General features: G+C 36.7%; 2 protein-coding genes and 1 pseudogene across 7 annotated transcripts in view; 2 read left to right on the forward strand and 1 right to left on the reverse strand.

The window, feature by feature from the left end:
- The window catches only part of LOC113112469 (ninein-like), a 23,884-nt gene extending 17,058 nt beyond the window's left edge, over positions 1-6,826 (forward strand). For 2 of the 6 annotated variants that reach the window (XM_026278067.1, XM_026278072.1), the window contains exons 19-26: positions 906-1,043; positions 1,156-1,233; positions 1,436-1,582; positions 1,789-1,959; positions 2,033-2,158; positions 3,372-3,467; positions 5,221-5,337; positions 5,423-6,826. In XM_026278067.1, coding sequence (XP_026133852.1) covers positions 906-1,043; positions 1,156-1,233; positions 1,436-1,582; positions 1,789-1,959; positions 2,033-2,158; positions 3,372-3,467; positions 5,221-5,337; positions 5,423-5,638 — 1,089 coding nt within the window. In that variant the 3' untranslated portion in view covers positions 5,639-6,826. Of the gene's footprint in view, positions 1-905; positions 1,044-1,155; positions 1,234-1,435; positions 1,583-1,788; positions 1,960-2,032; positions 2,159-3,371; positions 3,468-4,166; positions 5,173-5,220; positions 5,338-5,422 lie in introns of those variants that run through there. The other 4 variants (XM_026278068.1, XM_026278069.1, XM_026278071.1 and 1 more) reach the window with 4 other exon arrangements.
- A 652-nt stretch (positions 6,827-7,478) lies between these two features.
- LOC113112473 (protein salvador homolog 1-like) lies at positions 7,479-15,594 on the forward strand (annotated as a pseudogene).
- Positions 15,437-24,001, reverse strand: LOC113112472 (atlastin-1-like). Its single transcript, XM_026278076.1, has 14 exons — positions 23,817-24,001; positions 21,751-22,001; positions 21,505-21,639; positions 21,120-21,224; positions 20,991-21,041; positions 20,490-20,546; positions 20,260-20,352; positions 20,030-20,168; positions 19,787-19,914; positions 18,785-18,841; positions 18,592-18,663; positions 18,080-18,511; positions 16,947-16,961; positions 15,437-16,813 (listed from the first exon to the last, which is right to left on the reverse strand). Exons 1-14 carry the CDS (start codon positions 23,848-23,850, stop codon positions 16,703-16,705), a joined length of 1,680 nt encoding a protein of 559 aa, XP_026133861.1. The 5' UTR covers positions 23,851-24,001; the 3' UTR covers positions 15,437-16,702.
- Positions 24,002-25,663: the final 1,662 nt, after the last annotated feature.

Raw genomic sequence — 25,663 nt, forward strand, 5'->3', positions numbered from 1 at the left:
TTAAAAAAAGACAATCGGTTATTGTGTGTCCATATTTTTGTTGCTGTTACGTAACGTAGCGGTGTCTGACTAGGGGTGAGACCATAGACTGTTTATAAACATGGACATATTGTCCGTGACGTCACCCATAGGCTCCCGAATAGATTTTTTGAAGCCTAAAGTAGGCGGAGCGAGCCGTCACCACGTTTCCAGTGTGTCACCATGTGTCAATGCCAGGTAATCGAAAATGGGCAAAGAGGCGGGAGCTGGTTTATGAAACCACGCCCACCTAGCTCAAAGGTGGTGACCGCAACGGCAATCCACTTGTCACTCAAGTGGCTGCACCCTTAATTATGCAGAACTTTAAGGCTTAATATAATTTAAACGGATGACTTCTAAAAAAAAAAAAAAAAATCACCCCCCTCACAGTTGTCATGAAGGGCAAAATTAGCTATATAGACCAAAATGATTTTTTTTGTACCCGGCTGTAAACATGGGCGTAAACATCTGCTGTAAAGTTGGGCATTTTAACATGGGGAGTCTATGACTCCCTTTTGCAGGCAGCCTCAAGTGGCCAGTTGCCGAACTACAGTTTAAGTCACTTCCGTGTTGGCCTCATGAGAGAGAGCGAGAGGTTGCTGCACAAAAACGCAAGGGTGGCATTTTCAGCTCCATCCACTCTGGGACCCGTTTTTAAAAAATATCGGTTTCACTCTCCCAAAACGTTGGATCAGTCTTGACGAAATGCCTGTATGATACAAAATGTTAAAAGCGTATACAGCTAAACGCGTCTCCGTATGGACAAGGTTTTATAAAAAACTTTTTGCCATCTATAATAATATAATAATATTTAACATTTGCATACACGTTTAAATTTTTGTTTTTAATAATTTGCACGTCCACACTCTTTATTTCATTTTCTTCAGCTCTCTGAGCCTCGCCGCCTGGGACAGCAGCTGGAGGAGGATCATTTTTTATTACAGCAGAATGCAGATCATGTACTTCGACATGCGCTCCAGGAAATGATACGTCAACATGACAGCTCAGCCAATGAGAAGAATGGGGTATGGTTTTAAATGTGTCAGTTTAATATGTCCAAAAGTTTAAGTGGGATGACATTTTTTCATTTTTTTTTTCTCTGTTCCTCTCTATGCACACATACACAATTGCTTACAGTTGTGTGATCGGGAGGAGATGGTATCCAGAACAGAAAAGGAACTGCTTAGATCGGAACTCAATCGGTGCATAGAAAAGGTATGAAAAACAAAATCAATGAAAAACCATCTCACGCCCTAATCTCGCTATTTTTTTTGTTGTTGTTGTTTTGTTTGTTTTTGTTTTGTATGGTGTTTGGTTTCGGTGTTTTTTTTTTTTTTTTTTTTTTTTTTTGATTTCATTTGGTTTTGGTTTTTAGCTTGAGAGACTTCTTTGGCAAATGTCTCTTGGTTTCTTTCAGGTCATGCCACTGGATTCATCTTTACAGACAGTCACTCAGCAGAATGCTCATCTCAAATCTGACCTACGCATCACACAGCAAGAAAGAGATGCCCTTAAACAGGAACTGATTTCTTTGCACAAACAATTGCAAGCTGCCAAGGAGAAGGTGAGTATACTGTAGAGCACCTTAGATCCTGTCATTGGTTATATGGAGACATATAATATTGTTTTATTAATAAAGCTTGAACTCTAAAGAGTGAGTGTTGCATCTTTGATCAGCTAATGTGGAGACACTGAGGCAAATCTTTATCTCCCCCACCCCCTGAAACTAACTTTCTCTTCCTTCCTCATTCCTTCTCTCTATCTTCATAGCAGTTGTTGGAGGTTTCCGTTGTGTCTGCTGGTCAGGAACAAGGGAGGCATGTGTGGGTGGGGCTTTCTGAGCTGATGGAGGCGGAGCAAGCCTCACTTACAGAGGAGAACCTGCAACTCAAGCGACAGATGAGCGAGATGAGCTCAGAGCTGCAGTCGTCAAAGGAGCAGGTCAGAGCATGTTTACTAAACACCAGCCATAGGATGAATGCAAGCATTTGATGAAGTTTATGTTCTTTGTTAGATCTGCCAGCTGGAGACATTAAGTTTGAAACAGAGAGGACTTGTAAAAACTGCAGAACAAGAAAAATCAGCCTTGAAACGTCAAATGGAGGCTCTGCGTGTACAGCTACTGTCCACAAGGAATAAGGTTATCCCCACCTCAAGTCCCCAAACTAAACTTTTTACATGCTTTTTAATGCTGATTGAAGCCATTACCTAGCAGTTAGTCCATTGCCATGTTCAAAATTGCATACTCTTTGGGTAGTTATATCTGTTTTCAGCTATATGTTGTCATTGTCAGCATCAGTTGTAACTTTATTGCCATTCACATCTCATGCACACTTATGCAAGTGGTAGGTAATTCAGGAACTGTGAATTTGGACATACTACACACAGTTTTTTTGCCTAATATTTAGTTTCTTGATTTTGGATTTAGCCCATGTTTGACAATGTTGGCTAATGCACGTGAGTAAAAGTTATGAAACTATTTAATACAGTTCTTTTAATATTCATTTTAATAAATAATTACATATTTACTTATTTCTTGAACAGTAAGTAAATAGTCAGTATTTAAATAAACACTCCAAAAATACATAAATAAATAAATTAATAGCAGTAATAAACATGAGCGCTGCATGTTTCAGAGTCCAGTGCTGTTTGTGTTCTGCTGTTACCGGGGAAACCGGTGTATTTCTGCCGCTTCAAAAGCGCCTCCTGCTGGTAGAGCTGCTGTTGACAGGACCGATATAAAATTCAACCCATGTTTTTATGCTGCAAACATGCAGAGTTATAAATGTGAACTGGTGAATTCTCAATAAGATAATGCATTATAAAAATGTAAACAATTAGGACAATAAAATATATTTAATTTACAGATGGTTAGTTGTTTACATGAATAATTGTTAGTTTTCCCGTATGAAAATTAACATTGGTTTTACTATAGTAAAAGTGTAGTAACCATGTTTTTTTTAGCATATTGTACCATTTGTATAACCAGAGTTTTACAAAAAAAATACCATGGTTAAACTATGGTTAGTGTCAGTGATTTGAAATGGCCAGAATTCACTGGGAGAACTATAAGTTGGGTTAACTTTTAAAAGAAAAAGTTTTATTAAAAAAAACTTTATAATCTATAACATTAAACTTATTTCTTGTTTTTGTTGAAACCTGTATCTGAACTGTAAATCATGCTTTTTACAATCATTTAACAGTTTGATGTTACCATAGATACTTCCCTTCTCTGCTTATATGGTATTCATTTTAATTTAGCAGGTCTTAAAAACTCTTAAATTTGAGCTTTAAAATCCTGCAGAAACCCTGACAAACACATGTTTCCTCATAATAACACTCTGTTGTTTCAGGCTCAGCTGGCTGCAGTCTTGCCTTCATCTCCTCTACATTTGCCAGGGGAACAGAGAGGACAGTACCATAGCGACGGCCCAGACTTCAACATGCAGGTAACAAGGCACACTTGCACCCAAACACTCAGCATCACAGCCGGTGTCCTGACACTTTATCCTACCTGTCAGATTGTCCTACTCTAGGGTTTACTGCACATGCACACATCAATATTGCGTCCTTTTTCTCATGCTGAACAACAATATTTAATGCATCTGCATTACTGTAAGGGTTGGTTTAGGGTTGTGGTAGGTATAGACGTTAATAAACCATAACTTTACAGTAGCATTTTTATGTTGTTGATTTGTACTACCCACTGTTTTAATGGGAGGTAGCAAAATCTGACAGGGTAGGACAAATCGATAGAACACCAGGATGAGATTTCTCTTGGGGTCACTGTAATGGTGTATATATGCAGCAGTTTCTGGGGAATATTTACTGTTTGTCTTGCCCTTCGGTGAATTGGGCCTGCTTGATGTCTCTGTTTGTTTGCTCTGTTCTGGAAAACACTTTCGTCACTCGTATACAGACTCTTGAGGAGGCATGTGGGCAGCACTGGGCCTGTTCTATTTGTAGAAGCAGTGTTAAAGAGACCCCTATGTTGTTAATGTGAATGGTGTTGGATGACACTCTTGGTGTATCTATATAAAGTGTTGTGGGTTTGTTTGTGTAAGTCTGTTCTATCACAACTCTGTGTGTGTGTGTGGATATGGATATAAGAAGTCTGTATATAGTGCTGTGTGTATGTGTTTTAACAGGTGTAAGAACTGTGACATCATCAGTAACAGAAGAATTGCGACCTGTGAGATCACCTCCACTTTGAACTCTGATCTTTAGTCTATGTGGTACAATCACAGAATCCCTCCTGCCAGATTTGGTTGTTCTTGTTTGGGTCAATGTAGCTTTGCTGCTGGTAATGACCTGAATCTGCCACAAGGCAGCATCATGCTGCATGTATGCTGGCTGCGAGTTGTTTCCTCTTTGGTCCAGATGCTGCCACATATTGAGTAAAATAGGATTTTGACATCAATACCATTTAAGGGCAGTACAATCTATGATTATGAATTGATTTTGAGATCATAAGACATTTAAAAAAACAGTATTGATTTGTTTGTTTTTAAGTTTGCATTGTTATGCCATCACAGTTTTAACATGTGATACTGCACTTCGGTTGTAATGGATGATTGTTCTGAGATAAATCTTTATTTTTTCATTTTATTTTTTATTTAGTTTAATTGTATTTATTTAAACTTCAATCCATTGCTTTATCTACCTCTAAATTGTTTTATTGGACATTTTGCATCACTGATTTATAATTAATGAATGGTGTTTATTTATTGATTTAATTTCCGGATTTTATTAGCTAAATTCTGTTGGATGTTTTACTTGGTTTAAATGTGTTATGTCCCTTATTGATGTGAATGTGTTTTTAGATATAAAACAGATCAAATAAACGATTAGGTGAAATATTTTGTGTAATGCATTTAAAGTTTAATAATAATAATAATAAAAAGCTTTCTCTTAATTGTCTGTGACTTATTTAGATGTTCCTGATTTTATATTACATTACAAAAACATTTTTTAAATTGCTCATATAATCTAATTTCGAAGATTTGTTTGTTTTGCTCATGTATATAATCTATTTTAGACATTTTTGTGTTTCTAGGGAAGGGAATGTACAGAAACCATGCAAAATTAATTACATTATTCTATGAGCACTTAACATTAACATAAACTAAGGTAGTGTATTTCTAGCAGACCAATTAACCATCATAATCTGTCATGACCTCTGACCTTGGTCTGTATGCCCAGCAGGACGAGCGGGAGGTGGTGCTGTTACAGATGGAGGAGAGAATGAGAGAAGTGGAGCTCACGCTCAGAAACCTTAAGCTGCTGCTACAGGAGAAAGTCTCTCAGCTGAAAGAACAGGTACAGAAATCCACAAACGTTCTCCCCTGCCCTTTAACCCTGTGTCCAAATCAGCCTCTCAGTTCTGTTCTCTCTGCTTCTGCAGGCGATCAGGAACAGCGAATCAGATGTGTTGATCAAAGACCTGTATGTGGAGAATGCTCAGCTGCTCAAAGCCTTGGATAAGACAGAACAACGTCAGAAAGTAGCAGAAAAGAAGAACTTCCTCCTGGAGGAGAAAATTTCCAGCCTCAATAAGATTGTCCGTGACCTCGGCCCTTCACCAATGACTCCTGCACCCTACCACTTCACACGCTCCTGATTTTAAACTGTATTACACATGATTTTAGTCATATAAGGCATTCCAGTATGATTTTCCTCTGAGAAACATGGTAGCAGGATGTCTGAGCTGCTTTTTAAACAACGTCAAGCTCCAAAAAAAACCTAAGTAGTCCATATGACTTGTGCACTATATTCTAAGTCTCTGAAGCCAAACAAAATAATTTTGTACTGAACAGACTGAAATTAAGTTTTATTTAGGCTACTGAAAGTCCTCCCCTCTGCCATAGATCCCAAATCTCATTCCCATTCATTTTCATTTCTGGGTGAATGTTTCCTTTATGTTTGAGTGCTTTTAACGGTTTCATTTTATAGCTGATTCTTTTGAATAAGCCATACTGTGCTATTACTGGTGAGTCTGGACCTCAAACTGAAACTGGAAGTTGGTCTTAAGCAATGATGAAATTCCTTAGATCTAGAGAAGCTTGTCCAACAGCTGAGGCCCCCGTGTTCACACACACGCATGCACGCGCAACCGCCTATCATTACATAGTATTATTGAAATGCAAACAAAATCACTGATTCCCTGCATCTCAGATAAGGAAATTAAAGGGCAAATGAAACAGTGTTTCTTCACAGTTTTTTCCTGTTTGTTCTAGTGCATATTATGTCTTTGTGATTGTTTAGTTAATATAAACACTTTTCACTTGAGAATGTGCGCCAGAAAACATCCCATAATGTTACTTTAGTTTGTATTTATTTTGTGTACCTATTTTTCATTTATGAACTGTAATCATGTATTATGAGCACTGTGAATATGAATAATACGGAGTACATTAAAATATTTATGTGGAGTAAAAGAAACTCAGAGCTCGGAGATGTCAGCCTTGTGGTAACCAATGTGTAATTTGTGTGTGGAGAGGAAAATGACTGGTTATGATGTTTCATTTCAGGCGTCTCTGAAGGAGTACGGTTTACAAGCTTTGATGCTTTGGGGAAAAAAATGCACAGAGAATTGCAGGCATTTAACATTTTGAAATTGCTTTAAAATATGTGTCCTTGTGTTTTTAGTATTGTAGCAGATTTAGGTTAAGTATAAGTAAGTATAAGAGTAAGTATAAGATATGCTTTTCCATTATTTATGAAAATGATGTTAACTGGCCCTTGAAGTTTTGATTGTATAACACTTGGATGTAAAACACATTAAACATTCTTTTTTTATATAAAAAAATGTTTTTCATTTGAGATATATATATATATATATATATATATATTCTGTTTATATCATAATTTATAACTCATTTGTCAATATTATTTTTTTTATTTTCGTTACTTTGGTAAATACCACAAAAATAAATACAGAATTTCTAAGTCAAAACAGATTTTATTAAATTTAGTTTGACCTTCTGAAGGTTTAGTAACTAGCGTTAACCCTTTCATTGACCACTTGTTGATAAACTTTTAAGAGTTTAGGCCCTGTTTCGTAACATTTTATATCGAACCTAATTTGTTGAATGAACAACCACATTTGTCCTGCTAAGCCATAAAAATGTTTACAAATATTTTCGAGAGTCAAATATTTCCCACAATGCTTTGCTTCTATGAGGACCTGGCTTACGAAAAGGTCTGATCTGGGATCAGGCCGCTATGGAAAGAGGGATCCAGAGAGAGTTGATCTGGGATCAGGCGGAGGAACGGTTCAACAGATTTCCACGTAATGCAAAAAAATTTAAGAATAAATAAATCTCATAAACATGATTGTGTATGCGATGCGGTGACAATGTAAACTCTTTTTGCGACACTAGTAAAAATTTCTTGAATCTAAAAGTAAAGTAAGCTGATCCAGAATCAGGCAGTTGGGAGGTTATGGATCCAAACAGCCGATCTGAGGTCAGGTTGCGAGGAGGGATCCAGTGAGAGCTGAGGGTTGGGACATATTCAGCTGGTTAAAGTTTTCCTGCGCTTTTCTCTGGGCGTAATTTGGACAGGGCGCGCGGGGAGCTCTAATTAATCTTCGAAAACGTTTGTCATATTCAACTAAACACTCGCAACAACGGAACGTTCGCTAAATGCAAACTAATCGCCAGAACTATGTTGTGTTTATGCTTTCAGACTGTAACGTTAGCCATGATAACTCCAAACTAGCTTTCCTGCTAAACGCTCCGAAATGGACTCAGTTCTGAGTGTCAGTGCAAATCTCGATCCAATCGGTCCAGAATCGATTCGGATTAACGATGCTCTCTAGAAAGAAGAGTAAAAACGAAGCGTCCAAGCCAGCAGAAGTTCATGGCAAATATGTGAAGAAAGAAACGTCCCCGCTTCTGAGAAGTGAGTAACTTCAGTCAGTCTAACAATTTTTGTATTATAAATCTTTTGAAAATTTAACCAAATTTAAGTATCTGTGTCATTATTAATTAAATGTAAAGGCTATCAACCTAATATACGTCTAATATAATCCTTAAAAGAACGTAAAAAAAGATATTGTGCCATATGTTTTTTACTTAATACTGTAATTAATAAAGTAAAATAAAGTTTTTTACATATTCTGTAAATATTTTGTCCTACAGTTTACCCTGAATAATTTTTTTCAGGATTTTCACAGTCATTACAGAGTACGTATTTAAAAGGTATTATGTAGTTACATGAATAAAAAGTTGTACATATATTTAATGCCTCCCCCATGTTTTGTTCCAGATTTGATGCCTTCATTTATCCGGCATCCAACATTTCTTCGGCGTGAGCCCCCGTTAGTGGAGCCAGTTCCAGCCGAGGTGTCTGGTGCAGGTCCGTATTCTTCTAGCTCTGTTGGGGATGTGAGCGGCCCCAAGAGTTTCCTGCGCAATGCACCGCCACGGACCCCCCTCGAGGTGTCACGCAGGGAGAGTCATCGGCTGTCTGCCCCACCACACCTTCATCGTGATTACTCCCCTTCCTCACCATCTTACATGAGCGATGCTGGTTCAGTAACGGAGAATGGAGACGGTGGCCCGTATTTCTACCCTCCAGAGCCATTCTACAATAACCAACCCAGACGAGCATGCAGACCAGACCACTTTAATGAGAGCTACAGGTACTATGAGCAAAATGAGCTGAACTACCCACGAAACCCAGGACAGCCCCAGACTCCCCAGCCACACAGTCGCCCACCAACAGGTGAGTAACACATCAGCCCGTGTGCATTCACACACAACCCTTTTGACCTTAAATACTTAGTTTTGAAGTACCTCCTGAGATTAAAATAATTTAACAGCACATTTGAATGTTCATGCTTCTTGGATGATGTCAGTTAATGGTCACCTGACATTCAGTTAACTCTCCCTGCCAGCATTTTGTTTTTTAAATTTGCCAGCAACCGCCAGCGATTTTGATGATTTTTAGTTAAATTTGATGGCCTCCAGTATATTTTGCTGTATGAATATTTGAATATGCAATAAACCAAAAACAGTTTTATTCTAGCTTAAAGCATTTTTTTTTACACTTCAATATAGGTATGTTTCATAAAAATGTATAGTTTTGTGCAAAAAGGTGAGATAAATCCAATTTTTATCAAAAACTAAAACTGAATAATATTCAGTACGATTATCAAAACATAAATCAAGTAAATTGCTTCCGTCAACACCTCCAAAGCTTGCACAGACATATACCACTTCCTGGATCAAAATATTACTCCGTAAAATTATGCAGTTTTCATTTATATGCGGTCTATATAAGCCATAAAAACTTGTCTTTGGCGGGGAAGCATTGTCTTCTAAAAGACGAGATAAGTCGTCAATGGTGGGGAAAGAGTTAAACTTTTAACTTAGTTTTTTTTTTTTTGTATTACATTTTTTTATTTTATTTTAAAATGATTATTATTTATATTGGCTTTCTATAAATGCGTGATGGCCCTGCATTTCCTTCTCAAACCACAGTTTGGGAAATTCTGGTTTCGATTGTACAGTACAGGTAATAGTATGCTTTGAAAGTTGTAAAGGGGTTGAAACAAAACAATATGAACACCCGTTATTATAGAGGTCAATATCATTTGTGAAGGCTACAGTTATTGCAGTTATTTTTTAATGATCTTTTTGTTGTCTGTATTCTGCATGTTTGATATCAGTGTGGTATAAGTTGTGTTCGGCAGTGTTTAGTACAAGCCTTGAGTGAAAACTAGTGATTTGTTAGGCTCCCAAAAAGTGCAAACTTAACAGAAATGTCTGTAATCTTAAGATCAATAGACTTTATGATTATGACTGCATACACATTGCCTGTCATGACTTCATCGGTGAAGAAGAATAGTGGGCCAAAAACCGAAAGTGAATGTCAATGATTGGAACAGTCAAACACTAAGAAGAATTGTGTCTAAACAACACAGAACTGCTGGAGCAAAGTGACAACAAACCTGAAATATTCACATTGAAGACCCTTTTTTCACAAAATATTTAAACAGACACTTTATGAAATCATTTGCCTTGAAAACAGCTTAACCAGCCATGATGAGTGACATGACATTTTGCTGGTTTCTATTTTTGTAGTGTCATCATGCCTACCCTGAAATTTATTTGGTCCCAAATCCTTCATTGCATAATAAATGTATACTAAACATTTGTTTGATGAACAGCTTTGCAGTAATGTGGTTGGGTGGAATGAATGACAGAATTGTATATTAATGGGTGATTATATATGACGTGATGTTCTCTGATTAAATTAATCAGATACAGAGGTCTCAATATATTTGCACAACTAAGCTAGACTTAAAAGGTTTGAATGTACAAAATTCACACATTTTTAATTCTAGCATAAGTATTCAAATACTTTTTGGGGCCAGTGTATATTAATGGGTGTATGAGTGAGGTGAATCTCTAATGCTATTGAGCAGGATAACAGATGTGAAACTGTACACTGACGTCATCACACATTCCAGCTCTGACTCTCTCTCTCTCTCTCACACAAACAGACACAGTTCCCTCACAAACATATGCTCATTATTAGAGCTGAGTGATACAGCTTAAATTATGTATTGATAAATATCTTTATACACTACTGTTAATTTTTTTTGTTTTTCAGAGAAGTCTCTTATGCATTTATTATCAAAAATACAGCAAAAGGGGAATTGCCAGTCTTCAGTGTCATGTGATATTTCAGAGGTCATTCTAATATGCTCTAATTTGGTAAGTAAATTGTATTTATAGAGCACATTTAAATTCAGCTTACACTGACCAAAGTATAATCGAGCCAGTGAATATTGGGGAAGACCAAGGCATAAGAAATTACAGTAGTCCAATCGTGATGTGAAAGGAAGTCTTGAAAGGAAAATGTTGATTTAAGTCTAGAAATGATTCTCTATTGATAATAGCTGTTTTTAACAACTGAGCTAATTAGCTTTTTAAGGCAAAGCTCAGAGTAAAAAATAATACCAAAATTTTTTTGCATGTGACTTAACATTTTGATTGAGACTTATTATTAACTATAGAGTTTCTGGGTTTAGAGGGATCAAAAATAATTACCTCCGTTTTTAAATTATTTAGCTGAAGGAAATTATTCACCATCACGATTTTAATGTCCTTCAGACAGTGCATAAGAGGCTGCAAAGAATGTCTAGATTCCTAATTATATTACCAAGTGGAAGCATGTACAGATTAAAAAGTAATGGCCCCAGAATAGACCCTTGAGGTAACCACACAAGGCAGATAAACTGATGATGAGGAAAACTGTCCGATAGCACCTGAAATTGTCCTGGATTTAAGATATGCTTAAACCACGATAATGCTGTATCCTTGATAACTACCCAATGTTCAAGGCGTGATAAAAGGATGTCGTGATCTACTGTGTCTAAAGCAGCACTCGAATCCAATAAAATCAAAACTGCATTTTCACCACAGTCCACAGCAAGTAGCAAATCATTCATCACTTTTAGCAAAGCCGTTTCAGTGCAATGATAGGTTGCAAAATCTGATTGAAAAGTTTGAAATACCAGAGTCGAATTTACAAAAGGAAGTAACTGATTGGACAAATTTTTTCATATCTTTTTAAAGAAAATGCAATTTTGAGAGGACGATAATTATTCAGACATTTTACATCAGCATTAATGCATCGAATGCAATCAATCTTTTCAATGAAATCTTCAAAAATCTCTCTTATGTCTTACAAATGGTTCTGCTTTATTGGAAGTTATGGGGATTAATTATTGAATTTATAGTACTGAACAAGATTTTTGTGGTATGAGAATATTTACTGATAATATCAGAGAAGAATTTCGCTCTTTGCCTTTCTAGCTGCTTGGTGCCAAAAACATTTCTCAGTATTATTAATGTTAAAACACTTGTGGTGCTTTATATATATCTCACTACAGGACTGTTCAGTGTTTTTTATATATATATATATATATATATATATATATATATATATATATATATATATATATATATATATATATATATATATATATAAATTATTTGTGATATGTTTTCCTTCCTACTTTTATAATAAACAGCATAAAACTTTTATATTAAAGGTTAAATATGATACAACTTTTTCATTAAGTGTTTTTGAGTGATGCAAACAAGGCATTAGAACAGATTTGTAAAATGAATCTAACAAACTATAACATAATTTTGCTATTGAAGGGTAAGTTCATCCCAAAATGAAAATTAGTCCATAAATTAATTGCCTTCAATGCATCCTAGATGTATATGACTTTCTTCTTTCAGATGATATTATAGATACTATATATGAGTTATATAAAATATTATCTTTGATATTTCAAGCTGTTTAATGCCAGTCAGTGGGTGTTGCAGTGCTTCAGTTCAAGAGAAGTGAAATAAAAGGCACCCATCAAAAAAAAAAAAAAAATTATTAAGTTTAGAATATGGAAATTTTTCTTACAAAAATGCATCGATTCGCTACAGAAGACCTTTGTTCACCCCCTAGAGCTGTGTGAGACACTTTTTTTTTATGGATGGGCGCTTTTTATTTCACTTCTTTTGGACTGAAGGAATGCAACACCCACTGACGCAATGATAGAGCTTGAAAGATAAAAGATCATTTTTAACATAACTTCATCTGAAAGAAGAAAGTCATATACACACAGGATGCATTGAAGGCAAGCAATTTATGGGCTAATTTTAATTTTTGGGTAAACTAACCCTTTAAAATATAAGCGAGAGATGAGATATTTACAGTGTTACTCTGTTTGGGTTTTTTTTTTGCCAGCCTTACTCAGTACATTGTTTTCTCATGTATGCTTTTGCTCAATACGAATACACTTTCTAGGCTGTCACGCTCATGTAGTATTTCTCATTGTGTGTGAGAATGAAAGAAATGTGGATTTTTCTTGGTTGCCCTTTTCCTCACCCTACACTGATGTGTTTCTTCTGGGGTTCACCATGCAGCTGTGACTTGTTTTCTCCCCCCCTCTCTGTTTCATTTCACTCCACGTCCTATGTGTTCAGATTGAAAATAAATACAAAATCTCATTCTAATACACACAGAAACATTTCCTGCATACAGATCCTATAATGCTTCCCTCTGTCTTTGATATTCTAGCAATCGGCCGTGTTCCAGCAAAGTCGGTTTCGTAATCTGACGACCATGAGTGGGGAGGAAGCGGCTCTTCCTCCTGGCTGGACTGTTGATTGGACGATTCGAGGCAGAAAGTATTTCATCGATCACAACACAAACACCACTCATTGGAGCCACCCGCTGGAGAGGGAGGGGCTTCCACCGGGCTGGGAGAGGGTGGAGTCAGCTGAGTGTGGAGTGTATTATGTTGACCACATCAACAAATGTGCCCAGTACAGACACCCCTGCGCACCCAGGTGAGTGGCGAGACGTTCCAGTACACTCTGAGACTTTTTGGTGCCATTTTGTATCTAAAATACACATTCCAACTCTGCTTTTGCTCAGTGTTCCACGTTATGACCAGCCCCCTCCCCCGCCAGTCACCTACCAGCCCCGCCCACCAGAACGCAACCAGCCCGTACTGGTACCAGCTAACCCATATCACACAGCCGAGATCCCAGACTGGCTGCAGGTGTATGCCAGAGCCCCGCTAAAGTAAGTTTCACACACTGTCAGGCTCTAAAACTCTCACCTACACTCCAGTCTGCATCACAGATGGGTGCTTCAGTCTAGGCAGCTTCATTGATTGTAATAGGAGTGCTTTCATTTTGATGCATCAACTTACACTGCATGTGTCCAGTGTTGGCATGTTGTAACTGTAGTTTACTATTTGCATTAATATAGAATTTAGCTGATGTGCAGTCACAGGTGTGCAGCTATGTATATGAGCTATTTTGGGGGGACTTAATACACAACTCTTCTAATTATGTATTTATGTATTAGTATTTTGAGTTTTATATATATAAATGAAAAGTTACATAATATACAGTGTTATTTTAGTATTATTACTATACTTTTTATTATTATAGTAAGTGTTAGTATTTTGAATGGCCTTTTATTTTTATATTTTGTATTTTTTCTCATTTCTATTTAGCTTTTATTTATAAAAAAACTTCATTTACATTCGTTACCTTTTTTTGTTTTTGTTTTTTTGTCTCTGTGAAGTATCCTTGATTGTTAAATTGATTTTATCCATTTTGTTTATAGATAGTTTTCATGAAATTATGTAGATTCTTCTAAGATTGTAGGTCTTGGTCTTGGTCTTGGTTTAGATGCTTTTCCAGTCTGAACATCTGAAAATTACCCTAAACCCTTGGACAAGAGACCAGTGCTTTGACACTAGCCACCCAGTTTAGGCTATGTTTTTTTCAGAGGGGACATCAGCCAGAAGATTTCTTGATTGAAAGTTTTTTTTTTTCATTGGCTGGTTCCTGGAAGCCATCAAAGGCTGTAAACTGGCTATAATGATAGAGTCTGGTAAAGGCCAATGTCATTAACCTTCAGTCATATTAGTGTGTGTTTGTGCTTTGTCTCAGGTATGACCACATCCTGAAGTGGGAACTCTTCCAGTTAATAGATCTGGACACGTATCAGGGGATGCTGAAGCTGCTCTTCATGAAGGAGCTGGAGTGCATCGTTAAATCCTATGAAGCATATCGACAAGCGCTGCTCGGCGAACTCGACACTTGCAAACAGCGGCAGCAGTGGTATGCCCAACAACCCGCCAAAAACTTCCCTCCTAACATGTGACTTGTATAAGACATACCCAAAGTCCATCGTTATCAGTGCCTTATCTGCTGTTGCAGACTCTCATTTATTTCCTCAAACGGCTCCAAATATAAGCCCAAAGAGATACACCACATAAAGCCTGTTGGGAACTTTCCATTATTACTCCTATATAGCTGATCAGCCATAATACGAGTCTGTTCTTGGTTTGACTGTTATGAATGTGTTTGCCCATGTTGAAAGTGTTTCTTTGTGCATGTCAAGACTGTCAGGATTCATTCATTCTGCATTGTGTTTTTTTGGACAATCACAAATATCAGATATCAATGTTTTCATGTTTAATCAGACTCATATTTTCAATTATAGTTTTGCTTTTTGGGTGAATTTCATCTAAAAAATAAATAATAATTATACAGATCACATTTCACTTCAAAAAAAAAATATAGAGAGAATTTATACTGTAGTTTGCATAAAGAAATTGATGGTTTTACATCAAATACAATCATGATGTATACTTGACAATTATAAACAAAAAGCAAAAATCAAAGGTTTTTTTTTTGCATTATTTATATTTATAATGAAAGTAATGCAACAATCTACAGTACATGGTGGTTTATTTTCTTCAAGTAAAATATGTTTTTGTTTCTTGTGATTTCTGGCATGGTGAAATATGACTTGGGCATTTCTTTGAGGTTCATCCTTTAAGGTTTAGGTGGATTCCTTGTTTTTTTGGGGGGGAATTTGCTGCTTATATTTAAAAGTTAATATTTCCCTTTGTATGAAGTGTTTGAGCCTACGGCATTTGTTTTTAGTTTTGCCTGTATTTTTCAGTTATAATGACTGTAAAATCTATTTTGAGCATCAACACTAAATAAACCAGGACTTTGTATTGTGTGTGTGTGAGAGAGAGAGAGAGACATTATCAAAATGTTACTGTTCGAAAAAGCCAATCCTTAGTAGCATCGAAAGGAATCCTCTAGGGCCTCAATTCTTAAAATCCATGGATTTCTTCCTACATTAAAAGTGAGGGGGGAAATGTGAGATTCATAAAAGCAAAAACTGCCATGATGAATTGTAGCATGCTAACTTTTGCCCTCATGCCAGTAACTTTGTTTTATTAGCTCTAAAATGTGTTTGGTTAATGATTGTGATAGACTATGGGTTTCCATAAAGACAGAGGTCCTCATTTATAAAGATGTATGTAGATTGATTCTTAATGTGAATATACAATAGTTTCTGGAAAGTTGCTATGATTTATAAATTGTCTAGAAGCACACATTTTTTTCCTAAATACATCAATAACAGTTTGTCTTCGATGGATTCAACTCCATCAACAGAACCGCCACAAATATCCCTTTATTGTTCAAAAGAAGTCTTTATAAATGTGACCGCATCATGAGCATTAGCTGGATAAATTTTTTTCATGGTGATTTTCTGTTATGGAAACACTTGGCAAATGCAAATAGTAGCCCATGAGCTCTACTGTGATTACCAATGAGTTTGTTTCAGTTTTTATGCCTCTGAAACAAACAATGGACAATGATACCGACCCAAATATGATGGGATGGAAGGTGAAATCACTGCAACACATGGTTCGGCCTATGATAATGACTAATACTTGTGTTTTTAAACATTTAGTGTTTTATTCCCTTATAAATAGCACTGAACTCAACATACAACATCCATTACAAAATAAGAACAGACTGCTTTCATGTGAGTGTCAGAGAGAGTATCAGTATTTACAGTGAGAAGATGGCAAAATGGTGAACTGACAGAACTAATACTGTGATTTTCTAATGCAGGCGCAAGCGACACAGTCTCCACACCAGCGTCTTCTCTGTCTGACCCTGGGCCTGAACTGTAGGTGCAGGATGTTGATGTGATGTGTGATTGTAGTGATATGTTTCTGCTGTAGTGCCGAACAGTCTCTCGTCTCTTTCTCGCTCTGACTGGACGCTCCACTGTCTCTGTCCACGGTGCGTCTGTGTGAAGCCATGGGGGGTCAGTTTTGTTTCTTGTCCTGCTCAGGCTGTTGGTCAGTCTGGTGTCCAGGGAAGGCGTGATTACACAACTGCCTGTGGTTTGCCGCTACACTGTACAGCTTATACAGAGCCTGAGGGAGCCAACAGAAAGATACGACATGTTAACGTGAGATCTCTCTTGATATTTGTTACATGTTGTGAAATTGTGTTTATGTCTAAATAGCAAGTTCAGGTGTGTGCAGGGTGCAGTAAAGCCCATCTTACCTCATTAGTGCTTCCCTGAAACAAAGAAATGAGGGATACAGTTAACAGATTTGTGGTAAAAATGTGACCTAATGTATGTATGAACTTTTAATTCTTAAAAGATTTTACAGTTTTATTTCTTATCTATATTTTGAGGAGTTTCAGAGTATTGAGGGGTTTGTTCATGCATCATTTAACTAAAAACATTTTAATCCACAAAAACATGGTGATCAAAATATACACTTAAAACACTTATGTAAATGAAAAAGTTGTTTATATATATATATATATATATATATATACACACACACACACCATTATACATTTTATAAATTATAATTTTATAAATTTATTTATTTTATAAATTATTATTATTATATATGCCATGTATATACACTACCATTCAAAGATTTGGGGTCAGTAAGATTTTTTACTAAAGAGATTAATACTTTTATTTAGAAATGAATCATTTAAATTGCGGGAAAAGTTACAGTAAATATTTAAATACAGTAAATACAAAATTTTATTTCAAACAGATGCTATTTTTTATTGTTGTTTTAACTTTACATTCCTCAAAGAATCCTGAAAAATATTATTTACGGTTTACACAAAACTATTAAGCAGCACAACTTCAATATTGATAATAATATAAAGCATCTCTTAATCACCAATTCAGCATATTATAAAATGATTTCTGAAGGATCGTGTGATTCATAACATCTTAATGCGTATTTGTTTTTAAAGTTCAGTACGTTTTTATTTCCTCTTACTTCGTCTTTGAACTGTTGCCGTCTGGTCAGCACTACAGAGCACTGAGCACCACAACGGCCAGGCATGAGAACAGTTTCTTCCCTCAGACAATCCATCTCAAGAACAGTTAACTTTGCAAAAAACGTGTATACATTTATTTATTTAACACACCATGCTCCTTATTTACATTTTCTTGCACCTGTACAAATACCATCTATTATCTATTTTGTATATTACGCTTTTCTACAAAAATGTGTTGTATATTGCTATTTCCTCTTATTTATTCTGTTTTTATTGTCTGTTGCCGTCATTCTGTATGTGCTGTGGAAGCTTCTGTCACCAGAAACATGCCTAGCTAGCAATCAAGCTCTTTCTGATTCTGATTGTGAAATGTTGTGTTTTACCTGGTCCCACAGCGCTCCGGCCACCTGGTCAATGACGGCGCCCAGTTCTCTGTATTCTCCTGAGTAGCGGATGTACGCCCAGGTGCACAGAGTGATGAGAGCGAAGCCCAACACCATGTTGCAGATGCTTGCGATGATGTCAACACCCACGAACCCCGTGATCCCTGCGGCCACGTACATCACAAAGATCACCACGAACAGCGTCGCGGGTGTTCGTGCCGCGTGGAAGATGTTCTTGGAGTCATTGTGTTTGATGTACTGCACAAACAGCTCATCGATCTCCGCCTCCAGCTGCTGCAGGTAACGCCGGCTGAACTCCTCCCCACCCATTTTCTTCACGCTACGAAACAACGTCAACGCCTCATCACGGATGTTCAAGTGACGCGCCTGTAGCTCGCTCGGTGCAAGGAAAGGCCGATCTCCTCCACTCACCTGGGCCGTAAAACAAAATTGACGAAGACGAGTCGCACTTACACCATGTGAAATCAGCTGTTTATAGTAGTCACACTCACCTCCTCCATCTTCTTGTTGTAAAGATCTTTAGCTGCAGCCACTGCGGCCAGATTATTTGCTTCCGCTGTGGCCTGTGCACACAAACACACCCTAACCCGGTCATACTGTATGAAGCTATTAGCTCTTGGGTGTATTTACTGTAAGTCAGGCTAAGGATGTGCAACGTGCGGGCGAAAGGTCAAGAGGTCATACCTGTAACATGGATTTCGGATGTGGCAGCTCCTCTCCCTGGTAAATCTTGATATATGCCTAAAATCATAAACGGCTGCTCAGTTCACTTCAAGAATTCCAAATATCAAATTGTACTGTTACAATAATAAACTACATTAAATGATTTTTATTTTTTTTATTTTTCATTTTTATTATTGGATATATTGTTACCATATTGGTTGTTGGTTGAAGATTTTTGATTTACTGATCTCATCTGATATTTCCTCAGTTTTTACAATTAGATTACCACTGCCTCATTTAACACTGTTAAATATAATGTTTATCAAATCTTAAAATATCAGTTTTTCAAACTGTACTATACTTATACAGTAAAGGGATACTGTTTTAATTAATAATTAAATAATTAATTTGAGTTTTTAGTGTTTTATTTTTATTACACAGTGTAACAAAAATTGACTTCCCTTAATTTTTTATGGTTCTTCTGTAATTCTGTGATGCTAATTATTCTATCCTATTCATTTTCCACATAGCATCTATATTTTGGTAAATATTTAGGTCAGGTCAATTTAAGAACCTCTTGCATTAATTATGAAACACTGGTTTAGCACAGATATGTTTTTGTACTATTTTACATGTTTTCTTTACATTCTGGAATATTTTAGGGCTTACTGAATTCCAGAACATTTCAGGACTAGATATAAAAGCTTACTTTTCTGAGTTTTGGACGACTCACTTTTGGTAGCAGTTTAATTGTTGTTAGCTTAGTATTATGCATGCACCATGTAATTTTAATGCATAAGTAATAACAGGTTAGCTTGTATAAGTTATAAAATAAAAAAAATTAATGAACACTGTTGTGATACAAAACATATAAAATATTACTATAGGCCTGTTATTAATATAAAAAAAAATTGAAAGTTTTCAGACAGATTTTAATGCTGGTGCATTCTCAATAAATAAGTTTGTTGGTTAATTCATTTTTTATTCCTAGTAGTGGTGATTTTACCACAAACAAACTAATACCTTGAAGTACTCCAGAAGTCCACGGCAGGTGATTTTGCTTCCGTTTATCTCCTTTACATCCAGATTTTTGGGGCTTAGTAACCACAGAACAAGCACTTGTAGATTATTGATAAACTCTTGATCAATCTCTGAAACACATGATCAGAAACAGGTGTCTTTGTACACTTTATTTGTACTTCACAGTCTAAGGACACCAACATAGAGCTTCCACATATTTAAGCTCAGCTACATCTGTAGACATACCCTTCAATCTGCCGTCAAAGTGTGGGTTTGTGGCCACCTTGAGTCCCGGGTGTGGCATGAGGAAGCAGGAGACGTTGGTGAAGCAGGAATGGATGTGTTTCCTCACGTTCTGCAGCTCCTCGTGTTGATTCTCTGAGATCTACACAGAAACACATTGAGGTGGTTCTATTTGAATGACTTAAGGATTTTCATGTTAGCCTTTCCAAATTTCCTTATATTAACCTACTGACCTTCAATCTTTTCTCCAGAAATTTCATTCCTCCTTCCTGTCCATAGGGAAACTCATATGGAAAGCTCCAGTCCCGCACCAGAAAGATCATCGACTAGTGAAATAACACATACCACATGAGTAGTGATGGTCATTTATACTAATGTAATGACAGAGCACTTTTAGTGAAGAACAGTCTGTTTCAGAATGAAACTACAAAAAGCAAAATGATTTATTAATTTTTTTTAACACCTGAAATGGTTTGAGGAATGTTTCTTCCATGGCCAGTCTGCCGTATTCAGTGAAAAGCTATAACGGTCAACAAAAACAAAAGCACAGATTGTTTTTTTACGCAAACACATTTTATTATAGTCATCCATTTTTGCTGTTTCACAGTACAAAAACAAAAAAAACTGCACTCTATATAAATGTCCTTTCAAAATATTTATAAATTTCATACCTGCTGCCTTTCTGTTTAACATTCAAAAAATCGTAGCGTACAAGCTTTTCAATTTTATTTAATTACAAGAATAAACCTGGAATTGCCTTTCATATTTTATTAATATATCTTTTATTTGTTTATATTATCTTTTTGTAATTACACAGCACTTTTTGGTACACTCAAAGCACTTTTATAGTGCTTTATGAATACATTTTAATAGTATTGAATCTCATAAAACTCATTTAAAAGTCTGATAAGATAACTACTACAGTATAACAGCATTGCGGGTGGTAAAATGAGTGCCTCTTTACCTGCAGATGCTGAAGATCATCTTCCTGAACATTCTGAGATATGTTGTACACCTTAAAAAAGAAAAGATGACATCAAGCTCCCATTCAATATCACTGAAAACATGGTCACTGTTTTCTTACGTGTGCTACCTGCATAGAGCTGATCATGGTACTGAGGGCAAATACAGTAGCTGAGTCACGGAGAGTGGACTGGCTGTCAAAGGTCCCCTGAGTATCCATCAGCAGCACTGCCGCCTAAAGGAAAAACGGCAAACCACACTCGTGTTTAGTGGCGCTTTGTTTCATTTTCACATTCAGGGCTGCGTTACAGTCTCTGTCTCACACAAATAGATTATAGTTTCACTCAAGTAACAAGAATGAATATAAGCTTCTATCACATTAGAAAATATATGAAATAGGAAAGTTATTTTTTAATTGTAATAATATTTCACAGTATTTCTGTTTTACCATATTTTTGATTAAATCAATGCAGCCTTGATAAGCATCTTTCCTTAGTGAGACTGCTTTATGTTACCTTGCTACCATCTGGTTTGTCCACCAGGAAGACTTCACTCCAGATCTGAATGCCAGTGGTCTCCCGCTCTGACCCTCCTCTCCATGAGAATCCCGTCAGTGGCTCGTCCGGGTCTCCCAGCCACTCATCACTGGCCTGAACGCAAACACACATATTACAGATTACACAAACTTAAACACGAAACTGATTGTGATTTGGAACTAGTTTGAGAGTAATAATACAACTATGAATTATAGCTAATCTCACCTGGCTGTACATGTAACGCAGCATGAAGTCCATGAGGAAGGATTTGCCCTTGCGGAAGGCTCCTGCCACAGAGATGGCCACTACCTCTCTGTCTCTGACCTCTTCAGCCAGCAGGATCTTACTGAGCGCAGCCTCGTCCAGCTCAAACGTGTGGTCGTCTTTCACCACCAACACCTGCACGGGACGTGCCCGTCCGTCTGTCTCCTCCTCCTCTGAGCTCCAGTCATACACGTTTTTATCCACGAAAGACCCTGAACACAACCACATTTGAAAGGTACTGTAAAGGCCTGTTAATGTTTTTAAATCTGCTGGTTTTAAATGCAGTGCTCTATATGGATCATAATGTATGAGTTGTACTGATACCTCACTATCAAATGACCAACTGTCATCCAGTGTTATTTTAGTATTATTTATAGAATATTTTATATTAATATTTTGAATTTGCTTTACATTTTAATATCATTTTTGGTCATTTTGATATGTCTTTGACATTTTATTATTATTCATACATTTTGATTTCAGTCAATAGTTTTAACTTATTTCCATTTTTATAATTCTTTATTTTTGTGTGTATATATATATATATATATAAATATAAATATAAATATAAATATATATATATAAATATAAATATAACATTTTAACTAACACAAATGTTTTTAATAGTTAGATTCAGTTAACAATAATAACTCTGGTTGGGTGTGTGTGGGGGAAACAATTTTTTTTGTGTGAATTAATGGAGCATTAATGCCACATTATGATTAAGATAATCATCTATTTGACATCAAATGAGGGTTAAATCCACATCAGAGACAAGTGATCATAAGACAAATGTTATGGAAAAATATTTTAGTTGCAAAGATTCTAGATCAAATCTCTCTTTTCTCCATCTAGCATTCTCCTGGGAGAAACTGTGGAGTCATGTTTTAGTAAGGCTTAATGCAGCAGACAATCCTAATGGAGCTTTAGTAAGGATCTTATAACATCTGTCATCAAGGCTAGTGTGATGTGGCTCATAGAGATGAAGTACATCTCAGATCTAATTTTAAAACAAAACTGGTGGTCAAACAATATACCAGCTAGTAACCTAATGGTTAATGTGTCTTTAAGCATGATATGAGTATGTGAACTAGTGAAACACCAGGTTGCTCTGGTGGATCTGCCCTCAAACGGATGCATTTGTCAAGCATTTCTTAAATGCAACTGAACAGTAATGGATATTGACGGGAATTACAACATTTCTAACGTTAGATATTTTCAGCCAGGGCTAATTCAACTTATAAGGATGTTATGAAGCTGTTCACAGCATTGCATTTACACTTCTGCCATTGGCTAGCACCAAAGCAACACCAATACTGTCCCAACACTGTAAATTATTTACATTCAAATTACCTTGTAGAGCTCTCTATCTCTCCTGTTCTCTCCCTCTTGCTATCTACCAGGTCATATTCACCTGGTCAGGGTTGTTAAGAGCAGCAAACATTCATATGGCTACCATGTATATTATATAAACCAGCATCTCCATGCAGGCCTGTAGCAGATGTAGAGAGCTCTGCTTATGTGGGTCACTGACTGGCATCAATGCACACCACTTCACACACAGTCAGATCACTTCTTATTTGAACCACTGCAATGAAGAAAAACTGTGACGTGTGATCTAATAAATTCAACTGAAACATCAGTCTCAATAAAACATATATGTTTGGGTGGGTGCATTTTACAAACGAGCACCAATTTGTGTTTCCACAGACATTAGGCCTACAATAGCGCAAATGTTACACTGCTTTTAAATATAGCCAGCCTATTACTGCAGTAAAATGTAAAATAGCTGTCATCACAGACACACACACAGATACAGGGCGGAACAGGGCTGTGGTCCGGAGCAAAACAGCTGATTTGGGCAGGGGAAAAGCACTGTTTTGTTTGTGTTTATTTGTGTGTGTTTCTTAAGATTCAGACAAGAGTGTCTATGTAACAGCATCCTCATGATTTACAGAATCGCACAATAACCCGTCTCGTATTCTGTCACACGTCCGGATGGTTTATTATATTAAATATGGACTTACCCCAGCTGTCTCTGTCCTTTTTGTCTCGTGCCATGTCGCACTGGGTGTTTCGTTCTGTATTCGGGTCGACTCGGTTCTAAACAGCGATCATTAGACGAATGCGATCCTGGAAATCAGCAGCCAGCGATGGAGGCTCATTCTCATCTGAAACGACTGTGTAGCGCATCATTAGATCGCGCAGTGGCGCTGTGGGACGCTCGGGTGTAGACATCTATAATGTAATGACTTAAAAGGATACTCCACCACAAAATGAAAATTTTTGTCATTAAACGCCAAACTCGTAAAAGCTTCGGAACACAATTTAAGATTTTTTGGATGGAAACCGGAAGGCCTGTGACTGTCCCATTAAATGCCAAGTAAATTACACTGTCAAGGTCCAGAAAAGTATGAAAAGCAGAATAGTCCATCTGCAGTCAGTGGTTCAACCGTAACTTTATAGCTCCGTAACATTATAGCTGGGGGCGTGGCGAGGGTGGAGTCGGCGTGGGGGAAAAGACAGCGAACATCATGTGTTTTTGAATGGCAAAAATGCACGTATTGAGTACTCATTCCCAGAGACACGTAGAACAATTGCAGTCTCTTTTAACTTTAATATTCATATACACTAGTCCATATCGATATTTGATTCATTGTACAGCTCTACTGTAGATGTATTCATAAAAAAATAGCCAAATTCCATGACGTTCTGCTTTATGTAGCCAGTTCCATTTTGGATTCCACGATTCAATCGCTTCGCAAACACAGACGGGGTGAATTTATGAATGAAAGTGTGAAAGTTCTGACACAAAACGAAGTTGTTATGTATCATCACATTTTTTAAGTGGGTATATGGACATCCTTGGCCTTTTCTAGTGGGTAACGGCGAATCACATAGATTACACCTCTTAGCAGACGCGTTTCATGCGAGTTTAGGTTCGACACTAGGCTACATAGTTTTGCTTAAGGTAGAATGATAAGGCAAATTATATATGCATGCCACTTTCTGAAGCAACCTTACACAGTTTTGATAACGTTAATAATGAACACAATGTTAACGTAGCCTGCCTGTGATGAATGCTGACTGCACACATACACATGCTTAGTCTTGGGATTCCATAACTTCCACCTGATCATCCTCACAACTTATTGCTTGTAGCCATTTTGTCCTCCTTTACGGTTCTGTATGTTTATTAGGAAGGATGTAGAACTTCAATTCATAATTTGTTAGTTTATTGGAGGTACAGAAAACGACACAGCAACTCTTCGGCATTATTGTCCCGTGTATTTCAATTGTCGCCAAGGAAATGTTTTCCCCCACGAGCTAAATTCACATCATGTGACCGGGTGTTCCCGGGGGTGTACCCAGACCAAACGTCTGTATGTATGTGAAGAATTTTTTTTACGACTTTATTAATCAATTTGTCTCCTCTGTGTCTCTCGCATCACCATAGCGCCATTTTTGAGAACATTTTGACATGGGGGTAAGTGATTAATGACAAAGTTTTCATTTTGGGGTGGAGTATCCCTTCAACTGTAATGGGCGTGGCTTAGAGACCGTTCTTGTTTCTAATTTGTCAGGTAATATAGTCATATTTTTACTTTATATTGAATTACTTCAATTCAGTGTTTTTATTGTTCTCAGTGGCATTATTTTAGATTAAATCATCATCCAGACCTCTGCTGAAGTTAAACATAATTATATATACATGTAAGATAAATTCATAATAATAGATTGATAATAGAATATTTGTTTTTAATCGTACAAATGTCTCCAAAATACATACAAAGATTTATAATACTGATTTTATGTTTATTTAATATCTGTATTCACTCGGACGGCGAATTTGCAAGTAACTGTAAACGGTTTG

This window comes from Carassius auratus, chromosome 13 (assembly GCF_003368295.1).
Source record: "Carassius auratus strain Wakin chromosome 13, ASM336829v1, whole genome shotgun sequence".
Taxonomy (NCBI): Eukaryota; Metazoa; Chordata; class Actinopteri; order Cypriniformes; family Cyprinidae; genus Carassius; species Carassius auratus.

What these genes read in the sequence shown, in the direction of transcription:
- LOC113112472 (XM_026278076.1), bottom strand. Translation starts at nt 23,850, where the DNA reads ATGGCACGAGACAAAAAGGACAGAGACAGCTGGG. An exon ending in ATGATCTTCAGCATCTGCAG is followed by an intron (nt 20,547 to 20,990) that starts GTAAAGAGGCAC and finishes TGACCGTTATAG; the next exon opens with CTTTTCACTGAATACGGCAG. An exon ending in GACTTCTGGAGTACTTCAAG is followed by an intron (nt 18,842 to 19,786) that starts GTATTAGTTTGT and finishes TTATGATTTTAG; the next exon opens with GCATATATCAAGATTTACCA.